The sequence below is a fragment of the Fringilla coelebs genome (assembly GCF_963513975.1).
Source record: "Fringilla coelebs genome assembly, chromosome: 10".
NCBI classification, from domain to species: domain Eukaryota; kingdom Metazoa; phylum Chordata; class Aves; order Passeriformes; family Fringillidae; genus Fringilla; species Fringilla coelebs.
The window spans coordinates 3,981,475-4,000,007 of record NC_140036.1 but is presented as its reverse complement, the minus strand read 5'-3'; the positions used below and the strand labels follow the sequence as shown (position 1 = coordinate 4,000,007).

At 61.8% G+C, this 18,533-nt stretch overlaps 2 protein-coding genes across 2 annotated transcripts; one reads left to right on the top strand and one right to left on the bottom strand.

Annotated features, from left to right (window-relative positions):
* Nucleotides 1-6,866: 6,866 nt before the first annotated feature.
* MAB21L4 (mab-21 like 4) lies at nt 6,867-11,593 on the top strand (the record flags this gene model as incomplete). Its single annotated transcript, XM_084212206.1, has 5 exons — nt 6,867-7,341; nt 8,379-8,601; nt 10,057-10,210; nt 10,993-11,349; nt 11,501-11,593. 5 exons carry the CDS (start codon nt 6,867-6,869, stop codon nt 11,591-11,593), a joined length of 1,302 nt encoding a protein of 433 aa, XP_084068332.1.
* Nucleotides 11,594-12,696: 1,103 nt separating this feature from the next.
* AGXT (alanine--glyoxylate aminotransferase) lies at nt 12,697-15,955 on the bottom strand (the record flags this gene model as incomplete). The annotated part of the gene is made up of 11 exons (XM_084212200.1): nt 12,697-12,816; nt 13,113-13,241; nt 13,423-13,518; nt 13,637-13,706; nt 13,946-14,041; nt 14,265-14,349; nt 14,662-14,732; nt 14,931-15,031; nt 15,104-15,168; nt 15,474-15,666; nt 15,791-15,955. The coding sequence occupies 11 exons, from the start codon at nt 15,953-15,955 to the stop codon at nt 12,709-12,711; spliced, it is 1,179 nt and encodes a 392-aa protein (XP_084068326.1). The 3' UTR covers nt 12,697-12,708.
* Between the last annotated feature and the right edge of the window lie 2,578 nt (nt 15,956-18,533).

The following is an 18,533-nucleotide window of genomic DNA, read 5'->3' as shown; positions in this document are numbered from 1 at the left end:
TTGTGGCAGGACCTGCCCCTCCTCCAGGACCAGCCCCATAGGGCCATCCTGTCCTTCTCCTGGTGGGTTTTACCTCTAGAGAGGGGAAGGGCAGCCATTTCAGGTGTGAGGGGAGGATTTTCTTCCAGGCAGGCTTTGCACAGGAAAGCATCCCCGCGTTCCCCCCGTGTTGTCCAGCCCAGCTCCCCGGGACGTTAAATTGGAAGCAGTAAATGGAGCAGGGAGAACAGCTGTGGGCCCCAGCTGCAGACATTTCCTCTGGGCCTGGAGCTGGATCCAGTGCAAAGCTGGGCTCTGTGCTGAGAATGCTGGGGGGAGTGTGGGGGAAAGCAGCCCTTTCTGCACAGCATCTGGCCAAGCTCTGTTCTCCACCACCCACTCCATCTCCAGCAGCAGATGCCCCTTTCTGCCACCACCTTTGTGGTGACCAGCTCTCTGATGGCCACCAAAAGGGGGGCCAGGATCTGCCCCACCCATCCCATTGAGGCTTTGGAGGGGACCCTGCAGGTCCCAGGGGTACCCTGGACTCTCACCCCAGCTTCAGCTGGAGATGCTCCCCGGTGAAGAACCACCTCCAGGAGGGAGAGGTGCTCCCACTGACCCCAAGCCTGTCTCTACCTGCCATCCCAGTTTCAGGGCTGCCCCAAATCCACAGGGAGTCACCCCCAGGTTTCTCCCAGGCACCACTCACAGCCCCACAGCGGAGCCCACTGCCTCCCACCAAAGGCAGCCCTAGAAAACACCCCAGGGAAAGAGCACAAACCCTGCCCACCCCCAGCCCAGTCAGAGCCCCTGCTTGGGGGACAGGACATGTGGAAGGGGCCTGGGGAGCTGTTAATGATCCAGAGCGCATTCAGCACGGATAATTCAGGCAGAGGGGACTGCAGGTCAGCACATGGTTTGGATTTGGCTCTCCCCTCCCTCCCAGCTAATTGGGCCGAGCCCAGAGAGCGTTCCCTGCGGATGCCAAACACGTGTGTGGCACAAGCATCACCTCCTGTGGGGGAGAACTCGTCCTGGAAGCTCCTTCCCCAGGGTGGGAGAGGCAGCCAGGTAGACCAGGGAGGTGTGTGGGTGTTGGAGGGGAGCTGAGGTTTAGTGAGAGGGTTTGAACTCGTTGTCTGGCCCAGGCTCAAAGAATGCAGCAAGACAGATCACGCGCATGGATGTGGGTGGTGGGAAGGGGCTGGAGGGTAGCCAGGAGGATGGAGGTTACTGCAACACCCAGCTCCCACTCCCCCAAACCCCCAGCAATGCCTGCTCCACCCCACAGGGCCAGGAACAGGGGGGACCTCTTCCCCTCTCCCATCCTGTCACCTCCTCCTGCCACCCTGGGACCTTTCTGAGCCTCAGGCATCTGGTGGCCACGTGTCATCTGAGCTGTGGTGGCAGGGACGCTGCTGGCTTGCAGTTTGTCCCCTCCCTGCTCCTCGGGCAGTCCCAAATGAGCAGAAGGACGTGGGCCTGGGGTGCTTCCCTTCCAGGTGCTGCTCCCCTGGGAAGCTCAGGGCTGTTCCCTGGGGGAGCACGGTGCCACTGGGACACAGAAAAGGAGCTGACACCAGCACAGATGGGGACGTGCAACCCCTGAGATGGACACAAATCCTCTTCCCTGGGGCAAGCCCTGGCCCAAGGCTCTTGCCCCACCACTGCAAAGCCCAGGTTTTGAAACGCTGAGGGTGCTGCTGGCTCTGGAGGGATGGGGATGCACCAGGGGTCACCCTGTCAGCTCAGCTGCCACCCTGCCACTCCCCACACCAGCCCCCGGCCTCAGGGAGGGACAGGGCCTCCCTGTCTCAGGGGAGGACAGGGCCACAGCACTTCACCCAAGGATACCCTGACTCCTGGGGCAGTCCCGGTGCAGGGAGCAGTGCCAAAACCAGGACACGAGGCTGAAACCAGAGCCTGGTGTAGTCCCATCCCTGGCTGAGGCTCCTGCAGCTGGGTTAATGGGAGTGAAAGCCAACCCAGCTCCAGTTCTGATGAAGACTTCAAGCCTGCAGTGAGGCCACACTGGCAAATGTGGCACCACACAGGGCTGGGGCTGGCCACGGGCACCTCCAGCCCTGCAGCCCGGCATCGGGAGGCAAGGTCGGCTTTCCCAACCCAGCTGAAAGCTCCTCGGATGTTCTGCTGCTTTGATTATTTGACAGGCCATGTTTTTTAAATTACTCTTGTATAAATATTTACGCATTTTTACAAGAACCATGCTTTGAGCAGCGGGCCACGGCAGATGAAGGGCCAGAGGGGAGGGGGCTGGATGCTGGGTTGCTCCATCCCTTCCTGCAGGTCAGCTGGGGGTTGAGCAGAGCAGCAGGGATGCAGGGCAGCACTCCTGCCTGGGGCCCCGGGCAGTGCTGGGTGCTGACAGCACACACACACACCCCACCACCCCCCCACGATCCTGCCTTTCCCTCTCCCTCCCCAGCAATCCCTTCCCCAGGGAACAAACCCAGCCAAAGAGGGAACGCAGGGCTGGCTGCTGCTGGGAGCCCCAAACTGCCCCACACACCTCGGCCCTGAGCAGCTCCCAAAATACTTCCCACAGAAATCCTGAGCCAGAAAGCCCCGCTGGGCAGCAAGGGCTGCTGGCAGGGTGGAGATCACTTCTCCATTGCCCACTGCACCCCAGCCCACCCCAACCTCAGAGCAGATCAAATAAATACCAAAAACCCCCTGTTTTCTTCTGGGGGCCCCATATCTGCCCCCAAAGCCCTTGGTCTGCAGGGATAGTGCCTGCAGCAAAGTCTGCTTCTGGGCTTCTTGGTGGGAACTCTCTCTGCCAGCCCTGTCCTGCTCCCCAGGATTGTTGCTGTGGATTTTGGGAAGGATAAGGGTGAGCTCCCCCCCTCCCCCATCCACAGATGGGATCCACAACCCAGCCTCGAGTTTTCCACCGAGCTCAGCAGAAATTCACCCAGAAGGTCAGTGACCAGAGAAAGGGATGATCCATCATTAAATAAATTGTTTTCATTTCCCAGGATAAAGGGGAGGAAAAGGGGAGGAGGGGAGGTGTTGTTGGATCAGGACTGGAAAATAAAAGAGCACAAGGCAGGAAAACCGCCCCCTGCACTCCCTGCAGAGAGCAGCCCCAGCTCCTTCCCTGAACCCTCACAAGAGTTTTACAGCCAAAGCTCTTAATGTGATTATAATAATTATTTCTTTCCTAGCAATCCCCCCCCTGCAGTTGTTGGTTTGGTTTTTTTTTTTTTTTTAATTTTAATAAACAGCCTATTTTGAAATGTCACTGGGGGAAGCCAAGACTCCAGCTGAGCCCTGGCCTGGAGGAAGGAGCAGGGCCAGGGGGAGCGTGTGAATGTGTGTGCGAGCATGCAGCAAGCGTGTGCGTGCGGGAGCGTGGGCACCACGGGGACACCCCCCTGCAGCCTGCAAGCACTCCCAGCCCTTGAAAACCTGCCCATGCCCCAGGCTGGAGCAGCCAGGGGATCCTTCTCCCTCCCTCTCAGTCTGGGTGCCCCACTGAACCCCCCCCTTCATCTCCCACCCCTCATCTCCCACCCCTCTGTGTGGTCCCCCCCAAGCCCCAGGGCTGAGCTTTGAAATCTGTTGAAAAGAGACCCTTTTTGCCAAAATAAACAGCCTGTCATGTTAAATTACTCTCTCTTCCTCTCTACCTTCCCTGCCTTTGTCCCCCCTCCCCATCCCAGCTGTTTTGCCGGGGGCTGTGCCACTCTGGGGGCCCGTGGGGTGCAGAAGTGCCGGGGCAGAACGGAACCGACCTCCCTCATCCCAGTGCCCCTGTGCCTGCCAGCTCCTCAGCCCAGATCAGCACCCCAAAATCTTTCTGCTGGGGGGTGATTGCATCTTGCAGCAGTCACACTGCACAGCCCTGGCTGAGGGACACTGGGGGCTCGGCGCAGCTCCTGCCCTCCTCTGCTGTGCCAGGTGCTCCCATGCCCCCAGGTTTTTTTCCTCTCTCTTGCTTGTACTTGCCCTTTAGCTCGGGGTTGTTTTCTCCCTCCTGTTTCTAACAGATCAAAAATTCTTGGAGCTGTAAAATGCCAAGATGGAAACAGTGATTAGCTCATTCAGGCCAGACTCTCTGCCAGTACCAGGGCACTTGCCACCAGCCTCTGGTGACTTGCCCAGACACCCTGCACTCCAGCCATGTCTTCCATAGCCTAACTGACATTCCCACTAGGAATTTTTTCCTGCTGCTTTTGGGCCAGAAGAGCTGTGCTCAGCTTGGGCTGATTGTGGGGCTGAGTGTCCAGGAGCTGCCCCAGATGCCCAGGCATGCAGTGTCCCTGCCCTATAGCTCATGCCAGGCAGCACAGCCCCAGCCCCTCACCCACGTGGCACGGAGCTTCTGTGCCCAGCAGCTGATCTGCACCACCCTGCTCAGAGCTCTGCTCAGCATCTGGCAGCACCTCCAGCTGCTCCCACCTCTTCTGGCTGGCCAGCTTTGTCACCAGATGTGACAAGCATCAGTCACTCCTCCTTCTCACGCAGTTCCTGCAGCAGGGTCACTCACTGTGCTGCCTGTGCCTGGCAGCAGCCAGGAAAATGCTCCTCCAGGGCCCCTTGCCTATGGGGGATATAGGAGAGAATGAGAAGGGGAGAGGAAGTGATAGAGGAAGGGGAAGGGGAGTAGGAAAGGAGAAAAACAGGGTGAAGAACAGGAAGGAGGGAAAGAGGAAGAAAGGAGGAAGGGAAAGGCAGAAGGGGGAAGGAGGAAAGGGGAAAAGGGGAAAAAAGGGGGAAAGGGGAGGTCCCAGCCTGCAGGAAGGCAGAATTTGCAGCACCAACCTCTTGACTGTGGCACCCAGAGGTCTGAAAAGTGCAGAGATGAGCCAAGGGGATCACATCACATCACATCACACTGGCTCTTCCTGGGTCAGAGCTCTGGCAGCAGGATGCCAGGGTCCCACTGTGACAAGAGGGTAGGGTTACCCCACTAACACCAAGACATCTGGGGGGGGGGACAGCCATGTTTCCCTGCCCTGCCCAGCCTTACCTCCCCATAGAACCACTCCTGGCTCTCAGTTCAGCTTCTGCATGATGCCCACAGCCTCCTCCAGCATTCCTGCCAGGCACGGACAGAAGGAATGTCCTGGCTGCTGCTGAGGCAGGGACTCCCTCCATGACAGAATGATGCTCCATGGACGTACAGCAACCCTGCCAGCAGTGAGCCATGCCCCACCACCCCCAGAAAAGTAGTGGCCTGCATCTCTCTGCCCTCTTTTTCCCACACCAGGGCATGAAGCAGTAATTCCTCTTGTCTGGCTTGGGTTCAGCATTCTTCAGGATGAGCCCAAGACACTCTGATGGGGGTCTGCTGCTTTTGGTCCTTCTCTGGGACACCGGCCAGCTTGTCTTCCCCAAGTGATGGAGGAGGGCAAGACCTGCCCCCTAAGCCCTGGTTGAGAAGCCATTGGTGTGGGGTCCTGAGCATCCCTTGCTCAGATGGCTGAAACCTGAAGCACAGGGCTCAGGTAAGGAAATGCAGAGCCCCTACCCACTGTGGGGGTTTAAAATCTGGCTGAGACCCCCTAGCTCAGAGCACCCACAGCCTCCTGGTAGTGAGAAGCCCAGTGCAGGTTTAATGACCCGGACTGCAGGTGCTCAAGGATGCTCTGCAGGTGGAAGCTCTGACCCTTGGAAGGCAGAAGGGTCAATGAACGTGAGGGACAGACTCCTACCCTCACGGGGAACTGAAGGAGGCACAAGGACAAACTGGAAATAACCCCCGGGGAGATCCAGAAACCTCATCTGGGCTGTTTAAGAGGGTAAGCGTTCCTGCAGGGGATGGGAGGAGCAGCCACGAGCCCCAAGGCACTCTCCCTCCCTTCCCCACAAGTGGTCCCCACGCTCGTCTCGGGCCCCCTGCTGCCACGGAGCCTCCCACGCTTCCCCACTGCCTTCCCTGCTCTGACCAAGGCAGAATCGGTTTGCAGGAAAGCCTGGGACGGCTGCACGCCCAGCCCCGCTGCCAGAGCCCAGCCTTGCAGCCGTAACTACCGAGCTGCGGCTGCAGGCCGGCGGAGCTCGGGAACGCACCTCTGGAAGGTGACGTGCCCATCAATCCCCATTCTGGGATTTGGGGGAGATGGGGAGAAGCGAGGGCAGGTCTGAGGGTACGAGCGCAGGCAGGATGCTCCGGGATGCGCGGAGCCGGGGCCGGCAGCGCCTGCGCCCCCTGCCAGCGGCGGGGCTGAGGCACCGCACGGACCGGCCCCGCCGCTCCCGACCCTCCCCACGGCGGCTTTGGGGTCCGAACCCCGCTTCGTGCGTCCTCCCGGGCGGGTCCTCCCGCAGCCCGGGCGGGGCCGGTGCGCGCAGCGAGGCGGGCTCGCTGCTAGAGAGGGGCGGCGGGGCTGCGCACCTGGGAGGGCTGGAGCCTGATGGAGCCTGAGCCGGGTGTTGACAGAGTCGCACTGGGCCTGCAGGGCTGCCCTGGGCACCGGCAAGGCAGGCTCAGGGTCCTGCAGCCCTTCCACTCACATCTCCCGTGGGTGTGCCGGGCGGGAAGGGCTGAGCTGGGCCGGGCCGGGACGGGAGGACAGTGGGTCCTTCCCCTGGCACTGCCTGGGAGAGGGTGCTGCCGGCACCTGGTCCCTGTGCCGAGGGCGGTGTGGGAGAGCTCAGCGTTCCCCCGGCGTGACCCACCCGCTGAGCACTCGCTGTCACCCTTCTGGAGTGCCGGGAGAGGGGCCACGGTGTGACTCAAGCCCCCGCCCTGGGTTTGCCCTGTACCTCTCCCTGGGAGTCACCCAGCACTTGCTGCTTGTCACCGCCCGGCTCTGCTCCCCTCCGCCCGCCCCACGCCGGCACCCGGCCCTGCCCTCCCCACCCCCGCACCCTTCCTGCTGCTCGGAGCGGCGTCAGTCAGTGCCAGAGCTGCCATGGAAGCCAACACTTCCCTCTGGCACAGCTACCTCGGGGTGATCGTATCCCGCGAGAGGCAGAGGATGGAACACTTCCAGCGGGCCGAGGACATCCTGCTCACCCTGCTGGAGAGCGTCCATGCCAGGGATCCCCGCTTCCTCGTGGACTACGCCAGGAACCTGGAAGCCTTTGAGTTCGCTCTCTGTGCCTCTGAGGACGCTGTCACTCTCGAGGTGCCCCTGCGCATTGACGGCGACGCCCTGCGAGTGCTGGCACGCCGGGAGCAGGGCGGGCATCCTTCAGAGCTGCACACCTGCTGCCTGGAAGTGTGCTCTCCAGGGGCTGATGTGGAGGACTGGACTGGTGTTGTGGATGAGATGGAGCACGGAGGTGGTGCGAGCTGCCTGCTTCCAGGCAAAATCCTCCAGCACCTGAAAGAGCTCCTTGTTTCAGCCATCGTGCGCTGCCAACGCCTCTTCCTGCTTCAGCCAGGTGCGTACGCTGGCAGGGTGCTTCCCAGCCAGGAGCTGCCTCCAGTGCCTGCCCAGCTTCCCAGCTTGGCAGTGATCCCTCTGCAAACGTGCTGGGACCTATGTTCCTGGGCATGTGGCCCACCCAAAAGCTGCAGGAGCAGGTTAGTGAGCACCTTGCTGTGTGCTGGGATGGGCTCTGCCCCCAGCTAAGGAAGGGGAGATGCAAACTGATCCCTGCCATCCCAGGGCATCAGAGTCATCCTCAGGCATCAGTGGCACCCTTCGTGGTAGGTCCAGGGTCCACCTAGCTCTGCTGTTAGTCCCCAGGTAGGGTTTGCTCAAGGACTTGGTTTACCCTCACCACATTCCTCCCCTCCACCTCTCGGCCTCCAAGTGCCCCCTGCTCCCTGTTTGGAGAGTGAGCTGGGAGTGCATCAGAGCTGGACCAGGATCCTGGGGCACGGGTCTGACCCTGTGAACAGACAGGCCCCAGCTGGCAGCAGTGTCCTTGGAAAAGACGTGGTGGGAGGGGACCCTGGGAATTGCCCATAGCTGCTCCATAAGCTTCTTCATGCATTTCCATCTCCCAATGTGCTTCTTGAAGGAAAGCTCAGCCAGGGTGGAAGGGTGATGTGAGAGGACCAGTGGGTCTGAAAGTCTTTTAACCCAGTCCCAGCAAGTCCAACATCCCCTCCTTCCTCCGTGGCCAAGTCAGTGACCTTCATCTTCCTCCACCCCCACAAAGCAATGAACCTTTCCTGATCCATTTTTCTTGGACTGCTTTGCTTTTCTTGGCACTGTTCAGCCCCCCAGAAGCACAGCTCGGTTTGACCGCCTGAGACTTCCTGCCGTGCCTGACCTTGACCCCTGCAATGCCTCTTCCTGTAAAACCACCCCAGCATGGCTGGGAGAGGGATTTCACCCAGACTGCAGCACTGGGAAGGGCTGACTCGAGTGGGGTGGGACACGGCCACGGGTGCTGCAGCACAGACCTGGTTCAGCCTGCGGGACCGGCTGTGCTAACCTGCTCACTGCTGCCAAACCCTCTGCATCTAGGTGACATCAGTGCCGAAAACCTGCGGGAAGATGCCATGGAGCTCTCCCTGCTGATCCGCGGCAGCTGGAAGAGCATTCGCTTTGACATTGTTCCTGCGGTGAGGAGGCAGCAGGAGCCGCTGCAGCTCCGGAGGCACCAGGGCGGCAGGGGCTTCCCCGAAGGCAGCCTCAGGAGGGCCACGGAGGAGGCTCACTTTGTCCCTGCCTCTCCCTTCTGCTGGAGGTGAGAGGCTCGGCTGCGTGCACAGCGGGGTGACCCTGCACCAAGGATGTCCCCTGGCTGGCAGCGCTGCTGGGTGTAGGCAAAAAGAGGTTGGGAAAGGGTGGGGACGTGTCAGCAGGGGTTGAAGTCACCCCCTCATGATGCCCAAACCCTCTTCCCTGTGTTGGAGAAAAAGACCTCAGCCAAGTTTCAGACAGCTCAGGGAAAGAGGGAGAATGCAACAGAAGGAGCCCTCTGAAATGATCCACTGGAGCTGCACCCTGACTGTGCAGAGGGGCCAGCTCCCAGATCCTTGCTTGGGCTTCAGAGACCAGCAGGGTGATGAGCTGCCTCCCAAGGTGGGCTGCAGGACAAAACAGGGCTGGACTGACGTGTCTTACCTGCCAGCACAACCACCCAGCCCCACGGAGGGGCTGAGCAGCCAGCTGGACCAGTCCATATCTATTTTGGGAGCAACGTGCTCCAACTGGATGCCCAGCCTCTCGTTGGGGACCAACCCAGCCTCCCCTCCCCGCTACATGTAGGGGAGGATAATCCCAATTTGCCTCACTCTTGATCCTCCTGGGAAGGCAGGAGCTGCTCAGCAGTGTTCCTGTCTCTCTCCACACCTCTGAAGTTCTGCTCTGCCAGAGGCAAGCACAGGAGGTGGATCCAGGAGGATCTTGCAGGTCCAAGGTGCTGCATTGGCTGGGACCCCACTGATTTATCAAAATTATGGGTATTGATCTAGTACCGATATCCAACTGTGACGGACAAAGACTCTCTAACAGTTTAAAGTTAGAAAGTGTGTGTTCATTGTGGGATGGCTCCCAAATACACACTGCCATTTACAGGTGATTACAGAGCCCTTTTATCTATACAAGTGTTGAATATCCAAAACACAAATGCATATTCATCACTTTGGTACATCCCATTCCAATGGTAATTAGTTCAGAAGCTATTAGCATGTCTAGTTTGTTCCTCGAAATGGGTGGGTGGTCCCTTTCTTGGGGAGGGCTCCCAAAATGAGGAAGTAAATGAAGTCTTCCTCATTCTGACCTTTCTACCTTTTCAATGCAAATATGACAAATGAACCCTTGGTAGAACTCCCATTCCCTGTCTTCAATTGGTTTCAGAACAGAGGAGGCCTAAAATTGTCTTATGTTCCTAAAGTTGTTTATCAGTGTCTATATTCTTCATTAGAAACCCAGCTAACCAAACATTGTGTTGACAAGCAATCAAGTATTAAACTACTAACTCTCAACTTCATCAAGGCCTACCCCTTTATTTTGATTAACTCTAATAAAGCTTATCTCTAACTAAAACCTCATCTCCTCTAAAATCCCTAAATTCCTTAAAGCTTATGTCTCGCCATGTGTGCCATGGAGGGATCCCGCTGCATGCCATATTCTCCCCATCCTGGGAGCATGCAGGCCTTCACCTCCCCTGCCACCAGACCCCCCTCTCTTCCTCCAGATCCTCCACTCACCTTCCCCTCCTGAAGCTGCTCCGAGGAGTGGACAGCCTGCAGGGGCCCCGTCTGGACAGCCTCCGCCTGCTCGACCAGCTCCGTGAGCAGGACTGGGGAGGCCAGGCTGGGACAGGCACTCTCACCTTCCAACACCTCCAGGTAGGCTGGTTCTGCTGCTTGGGCCCGTGGCTCTCTGGGCAGGCAGAGCCAAGGCTGCTCCCCTGCACAGGAGCCCACACAATGGGGTCTGCAGGGCTTTGGGGTGTGGCTGTGCCTGGGAAGGGTTTGTGCTGCTGCCAGACGTGGTTAGAGGGCTTTGATCCTTCTTCCTGGGACTGAACCAGCACCCTCCAGCTGGAGACACTTGGTGCATTCAGAGCTGGGGCTCTGCAGGGCATCATCCCCTGGCCCAGGCTGCCTGTGCCTGCAGGATGGCATCCCTGTGCCACCCTGCCAGGCTGCCCCATGGCCTGGTGTGCTGGGACGTGCCTGTACAGGGCTGAGGGTGGTGTTTCTGCTGAGAAAGAAAGCTCCCCTCTCCACCCAACCTGTTTTCAACACTCTGGAGCCATGCCAAGTGGCCGTGCTGGGGACAGCACCTGGTGGCACAATCCAGGTGTGCCCTGCCTTTTGATGGCTCTCCAAGCCAAGGGTCAAGAAGGATGCTAGGGTGTTTTCTGCTTACAGAGTGGCTCCACCTCCAAGGAACACAAATCCTGTGTACTTTGCTTTGTGCTGGATTCTTTGATGTTTTGGGGGTTGTGGTTGTGGGAGGTTTTTTAAAGAAAAAGGGCAGATATATGTATCCAGCCTTCAGAAAAGTATAATCTGCTCCAGCCCTCTTGGGTTCAACCCCACAAGTGGTTGCAGGGTTTGAAGGGACAGCCTTCCTGGCATCAGGCCTTGTGCCTGATCCTGTGCTCTTCTCTCCCTCCTCACAGATGGTGTTGCTGTGGAGCACAGAGCTCTTCCCCTCCCCAGAGGACTGGCAGGACCTGGAAGGCTCTGTCTACAGGCTCTTGGTGATCCTTCTCCGCTGCCTGGCCACCCAGCACCTGCCTCACTTCCTGAACCCAGAGGAAAACCTCTTCCAAGGAGCAGCCCCAGACCTTGCCTCCCTCTACCATAAAGTGGAGAGCTTTGCCTGGGACCCCCAGCGTTTCCTCCGCTTCCATTTTGGCCTCCACGGGTTCAGTGGCAGCTGCCAGGCAGACACGGAGACCAGAGCCCTCCTGCAGCTCCCCACCAAGGATGGCTCCTGCTGGGACACAGCCTACTTTGACATCCTGCTCAGCCAGGTAACCAGAAGCCACCTGGGCTAGGAAGCTTGGGATGAGCTGCAGCCGGCCCCACTGAGCCTTCTGGCATGCTGTGGGAGGCTGGCAGTGCTGGGCAGGGGGCTCAAGCAGGGTGGGGAGCCCTGTGCCCTGACTCCCCACCCTCCTTTAGTTTCAGGTGTACCGGATCCAGGACAGCGCCCGCCGCTCCGCAGCGTCCCAGCTCCTCTCCAGGATCCGCCAGGAAATCCCTCGGCAGAGCTGAGTGGGACCCTGCTGCTGCCCCACTGGGGTGTCACAACTCTGGGGGGGTGCAAGGAGAGCTACAGGGCCAGGGAGCAGCGTGCTGCTGTGTCATTTTATTGAGGAAAGGCGGTACAGGGGAGAGAGTACACCTGCTGCAGCTTGGGGGGCACACACAGCCCCTGGTGGAGCTGGGGAGCTGGGGAGGGGGGCACACACAGCCCCTGGTGGAGCTGGGGAGGGGGGCACACACAGCCCCTGGTGGAGCTGGGGAGGGGGGCACACACAGCCCCTGGTGGAGCTGGGGAGCTGGGGAGGGCACACACAGCCCCTGGTGGAGCTGGGAAGGGCATACACAGCCCCTGGTGGAGCTGGGGAGGGCATACACAGCCCCTGGTGGAGCTGGGGAGCTGGGGAGGGTGGCATACACAGCCCCTGGTGGAGCTGGGGAGCTGGGGAGGGGCACACACAGCCCCTGGTGGAGCTGGGGAGCTGGGGAGGGTGGCATACACAGCCCCTGGTGGAGCTGGGGAGATGGGGAGGGGCACACACAGCCCCTGGTGGAGCTGAGAGGGGGGCACACACAGCCCCTGGTGGAGCTGGGGAGGGCACACACAGCCCCTGGTGGAGCTAGGGAGCTGGGGAGGGGGGCATACACAGCCCTGGTGGAGCTGGGGAGCTGGGGAGCTGGGGAGGGGGGCATACACAGCCCCTGGTGGAGCTGGGCACTGGGGGCATACACAGCCCCTGGTGGAGCTGGGCACTGGGTGCTGCATGGCACAGAACCTGAAAAGGGATGGCTGGCATTCTGCACTGCAGGCTGGGGTTGTTGGTGATGGGAGGGGTAAGGAGCTGTGGTCAGACCCTGCATCCAGCCCTCTGTCAGCTTGCTGAGGGTCACCATGCCCTGGGGCCAGGGGAAGGGAAAGAACTGAGGGGCCAGGCCATTGCGGGGTGATGGGAGGAGAGGTTTTGAGCCACGTCTCACATCTGCTGGGCACAGCCCTCTCCTCCATGCCCCCTGCTATCCCAGCTCCTTTCCAAGTGCCTCGGCTTGCTGGATGTTGCCGTGGCTCCTGCCAGCATCCCAGGGAGGCAGTGGAGCCCCTCTGCTGCCAGGCACGCCCGGCAGGGTGCTCACAGCCGGCTGCGGTGGCAGCGCTGGAGGGCATCTCGCAGGGCTCCGAGCACTCGCTCCACGTTGCCCCTGGTTGAGTTGCAGCCCATGAGGCCGATGCGCAGGACCTGGAGGAGAAGGGCGAGAGCCTGTCCTCAGCAGGAAGGAGCGGAGGGACGCACAGTCAGGTGTGAGCGGCTGTGCGCAGCTCCCTCGCCGGTATTTAACACACGGTTCGCTATAAAGAGGTGTCACCGCGCTAATTACGTGCGTGGTTATTCAATTAGGCGGGGATTGTGTGCGGTTACGCTGCTATGCGTTGCTCCGGGCAATGGGACGCGCCGTGCCAGCCGCACACGCCGTGGCAGCCGGAGAGGGCAGCGAAGGCGGGGATGCGTGCCCAGCAGGGGAGGGCTGTGCCCACCTTGCCCACCGTGGGGCCCAGGCCCCCAGCGATCTCCACGCCGTGGTTGTCCATCAGGAAGGCCGTGATGTCCTTCCAGTCGTAGCCCTCGGGCACCCTGACGGTGGTGATGGTGGGAAGTCTGGCCTTCTGAGGAAGAGAGAAACTGGTTTCAGTCCCACGGCCCCGGGTGACCCCAGCACAGCGCCAGGAGAGAGCATCGCGGAGCGGGGAGATTTTTCTCTGGCATCAAAAGCTGCCCAGGCACATCTCCAGCTGCACAGGGCTGTGTCCTCTCTGCCCCCACTCTCTCTGCTTGCCCTGCACCCACCTCCTCCTCCACGAAGAGCTCCAGCCCCATGTCAAGCAGCCCCTGGGACAGCAGGGTGCAGTTGGCCCGGTGTCGCTCCCAGGAGCTCTCCAGACCCTGAGGGCAGAGAGGACAGAGGAGGTCTCTGCTGCTGACAGGCGTCTCCTGGCACCCAGAGTTGTTCCGAGCCCCACGGGTGCTGCTGGAGCTGCCCTGCCTGCCCGGCGCCACTCACCAGTTCTGCCAGCAGGGCCAAGCCCTCCCGCAGGCTGAAGAAGCTGTTGATGGGCGCTGTGTGGTGGTACCTGCAAGGGGCACCCGGAGGGGTTCGGCTCGCTGGCAGCACGGCAGCCCCTTGCTCGTGGCCGGGGAAACTGAGGCACAGCATCCTCCCTCCTCATCACCCAGTGCAGGGCGTTGTGAGCAGCAGCCAGGGTGATGGGGAGGCAGGGCTGAGCCCTGAAGGGCAGGCAGCCCCCGAGGCAGCACAAAGGCTGGGTGGGGAGCGCTTGCAGCCGACTGTAAGGGGAGAGCCCGCCCTCACCTCCGCGGCTCCCCGTCACAGCCCCAGTAGTTTGCCAAGCAGCCCATGTCCAGATAGAAGGATGGGGGCTTCGTCTTCCTCCTCAGCAGCTTCTCCCTGGCGAAACAGAGTGCTGGGGAGAGGTGGGACCTTCACCCCACCAGCTCCAAGGTGAGAGGGAGGACTCCCCTGCAGTGAGCACAGAGATTGGCTCCAGCTCCCAGTCACTGCCCAGGGATGGGATGGGCTCTATCCCCATGGCACTGCAGAACAGGGCAGAACCAGGTGAGAGGTGACAGCCTCCCCCAGCCCCATCACCTTCCACCCAGGCTGCTCTTACCTGGCTCTCTCACTGAATGAGATGGGGGCACTGCCAGGGGGTGCGTTGAGGACTTTCTGGGACCCTGAGTACAGGACATCAATCTCTGCCCAAGAGGGAAGACAGCTCCTAAGGAATCAGAGGCTCCCAGCAGGAAAATGCTGAGCTCTCTGACCTAGCTGCAAGTCTTGGGTGGGAGGCACAAGGATGGCACACACGGCAGGTCCTGCTCATGCTCAGGATGCTTTGGGAGGGCCCCTGGCACTGCTGATGGTCCCCCAAGGGCAACAGGCTGGACCAGTTTCTAGTGCTGCTAGCCAAAATGCAGAACAAGGGGCTGATCCCACTGCTCTCCCTCCCTGTCCCAGGCATGAGCCCTTTGTCCTCTGGTTGCCCATGATGGCAATGTGGCTCTTACCCTGCTGGTCCATGAAGATGGGGGCTCCCCCAAGCGATGCCACTGCGTCCACCAGCAGCAGGCAGCCGTGCCTGTGGGAGGACAGAGCTCAGCCTGGTGCTCCTGCCACCTCCTCTTGCCACAGCTCTGCCTGCAGCCCTGGCATGCTGGTCCCCACAGGCGCTGTGTGTCTCACTGCCACCAACTTCTCCCAGCACAACAGAGCCAGAGAAAAGCCCAGCACAGATAAAACCCTGGTGGTGACCTTGGGGTGCCCACCATGCACTGACCGGTGGCACAGCTCGCCCAGCCCCTCCAGTGGCTGCAGCACCCCTGTGGAGGACTCGCCGTGGGTGATGAAGAGCACCAAAGGTTTGTGCTGCACCAGGCCCTGCACGACACAGGGGGAAAGTGACCACACTGGAGGTCAGCTTGTGCCCTCTGCATAGTGGCCAGCACTCACCTGCTCAATGTCTTGTGGAGTGAAGTACTTGCCCGGGGGCTTCAGCAGCTCACAGACATTGGCTCCTGGGAGGAATTTGGGCAGAGGAGAGTGAGGTTTGTGCATGCTTCCCACTGAGCAGTCACCTGCTCCATGGGGCAATTGGTCATGCATGAACCAGGGGCAGGGCCATCTGCCAGAGTCTGGCTTCCTGCAGATTTGCCCAGTGGAAAAGCCATAAAGCACCACAAAGGAGTGGCATCATTCTTGGAAAAACCTGGAGTGCTCTCTGGTTTTGCAAGCCGTGTCACCAGGCACTGCCAGGACTGGGGCAGCAAACCAGGGCACCCTGTCCCCTCAGCCCTGCCCCATCTGCCTGCTCCCAGCATACCCATCCTCCTGGCAATATCGGCCGCACGTTGTCCCCAGATGCCATTGATGGCCACCAGCACGGTGTCACCTCGCTCGAGCAGGTTGAAGAGGGCGGCCTCCATGGCGCAGTGGCCGCTGCCGCTGACGGCCAGGGTCAGCCTGTTGTGTGTCTGGAAGGCGTACTGGATGCCTGCCTTGATCTCATCCATCACCTGCGGCAGCAGCACGCTGGCCAGCACTGCTCCTGCTCCTCTTGCCCCAGCAGAGCTGATCCAGCCCTTCCTGGGGGCGAGGAAGAGGAGGGGAGGGAAGGAGGGCTGGGCTGGGGCAGCTCACCTGCAGCACCTCAGGGTGCATGTGGCCCAGGAGCTGGCGAGCTCCCGCAGCCCGGATGCGGCCGGGCACGTTGCTGGGCCCCGGGCCGAGCAGCAGCCGCTCCGGCACGGCCAGGGGCCGCAGCAGCTCCTCCGGAGGGGACACGCGGAGCAGGCTGGTGGCCATGGCACGCCGTGCTGTCCCCAGGAGCTGAGCCCAGAGAAGAGGAGTGTTGGAGGCTGCCTGAGCAGCTGCCAGCATTGCAGCACAGTGTATCCTGTGCCAGCAGTGTCCAGCGTCCACATGGACCTTGACCCAGAAATTGGTTCTCCCCCCTACCAGTCTGGACTCTACCCCTGGCTGCCTCCCCTGCCTGGTTAATGTGTCACCAGTGCTATCCCTGCTGTCTTGGGCCCCTCATTTTGAGGGATGCTCCCCTGCTGGTGCTCAGGGCAGCACTCTGCAGGTAGGCCAGCCTCTGTGACTCCCAGGCACCGAGGCAGTCCCTGTCCCCACGGCCTCCACAGTGCCAGGGCTGATGTCTCCCAACAGTTTTCCAGCAGGTGGGATCCCTGCTCTGGGCACCTAGAGCCTCTGCCATGGGATGGTTGTGCCGAGACTGGTCTGGCACAGCTGCCATGGTCATAGATCTTCCTCCAGGAAAAGCTCCTGTTGACCAGAGCTCCCTCGCCAGGGGCCTGCCTTGCAGAGGGACATCTGGCTGGGTGACAGCCTGAAGGAGGCTGGCCAGTGGGCTGACGTGCACCAGGGCTGTGGGACACGGACACAGTCCCTGCCACAGCGAGCTGTGCTCTGCAGGCTCAGCCTGGACCATGAGCATCCCAGTGTGTCCTGGGGATGCCACAGGCCCCACGTGGGGTCGATTTTCTGTTACCTGCTGTGTGTACCCACAGCACATTGCCTTGTGCCCAACATTCTCGGCCATCCATGCCCTGAAATGCAAACAAGCTGCCTGCTGCCAGCTTTAGCAGATCCATGAGTGGGTCCCTGCCCAGAGGAGCCTCTCAGTGAGCAAAGCTTTGGCTCAGGATGGCAGCACAGGGGTGGAAGTTCCCACCTGGCAGAACTGGCACCAGTGGCCGCTGCTGAAGTCAGGGACAGAGGCATGGAGCCAGCAGCAGTGCCAGGTGACAGCACATCTGCCCAGCAGCCGGGTGGCGACCACTGAGAGGAGCTGGGGGCAGATGAGTTTGATCCGACATGGCTGATGGAAGCCACAGTCAGCCCGGGGAGTGCTGCCCAGCCATCATCCCACCAAAGCGATGACGACATATCAGATGGAGATCTCCCTGTCCTCTAGGGAGATTTGGGGCATGGGTGGGGCGGGGAGGGGACGCGTGGCCTCGAGGCTGGCCGCGCTGCTGGAAACAGCTGGCAGCGAAGGAATAATCCGCTTTCTGCGCCGGCTCTGAATTCCGGGCGCAGATGGGCAGGAGCGGCCGTGCCCCGGGCGGCGGGCGGGGGCTCGGCGGACGGAGGAGCGAACTGACGGCGCCGGGACCGGGGGCACAGGAAGCCCTGGCCGGGGCCGCTCCCCGGAATACTGCGCCGGGGAGCAGCGGTAGCGGTGTCCGCCCCGGGGTACCAGGGTACCGGGGTACCGGGGTACCGGGGTACCGGGCCGGTGCCGGTTGCCAGGCGACAGCTGCCGAGCCCCGCCCCACCCCGCCCCGCCCCGCCCCTGCGGCGGTTCCGCAGCTCGCCGGGGCCGGGGGATGCGCTGACGTCACCGCTCCATCCCCGAGCGCGCCCTCCCGGTCCCCGCGTCCCCCTCCGGGCGGCGGCGGCCGCCAACCAGCGCGTGGGGCGGGGACCGCAGGGGCGGGGCCGCTGCCACCCGCACCGGCACCGACACCGACACCGGCACCGGCACCGCATCGCACCGCGCAGCTCGGCCTCATGCCGGCGCCCCCCGCCCACGGCTGAGCGCCGCGCCCCTCCGAACCGGCCACGGCCACGGCCCCGGCCGCGGGCATCACAGGTAGGGGCGGGCGGCGCCGCGCAGCACGGGCAGCCCCGGGGCGCTGGCCGCGGGGGGACCGGGGCTGCTCCGCGGTGGCGGTGCCGCCCCTCGTGGCCCCGGCGGGGACGAGGCGCGGCGGGTGGGAGCGGGATGCGCATCCCCGAGGGTCCGGCGGGGCGAGGGGGCTGCGGCCGGTGGCCATTTTGCGGAGCCCCCCGATGCTCGATGTTGGGGGTGCGGGGAAGCTGCCCTCGGGTCCCCAGCGCGGTGACCGCCGGGTGCCGCCCCATCTTCCAGAAGGATCCAGCCGGGGTGCGGTGGGGGGGCTGCCCGCGGACGAGGAGACGCCTCTGCCTCCCCGGCCTCGGTCAGGGTGCGAAGGGGGAGGATGCCATCCCCGCAGCCCGTGGCGGGTGACACAGGAACCCCTTGTCACCCCGGAGCCACCCCTGCCCTTCCCTGCGGGGCAGATGGCAGTGGTTATGCAGCTGAGACATCTTGCGTCATCACCATCATAACGCTCCAGAGTTCAGCAGCAGCGCTGGAGGGAGCGGTGGATGCCCCACCTGGGGCTCTCGCCGCGGGTGGCTGGCAAAGATGCTGCGGGGCTAAGGCTGTTCTTGGCCCCCAAGGACGAGCAGCTGCCGGTGACCTTGCGCCGTGGAGTGGCTGGACAAGGGCCGCCATGTCACTGCGGGCCAGTGCGGTGGCTGCTGGCTGTGCAAGGGGCCGGTCCCGGGGCGCAGGGCTAGTGCAGAGCTCCACGCTTGGTCATCCGGG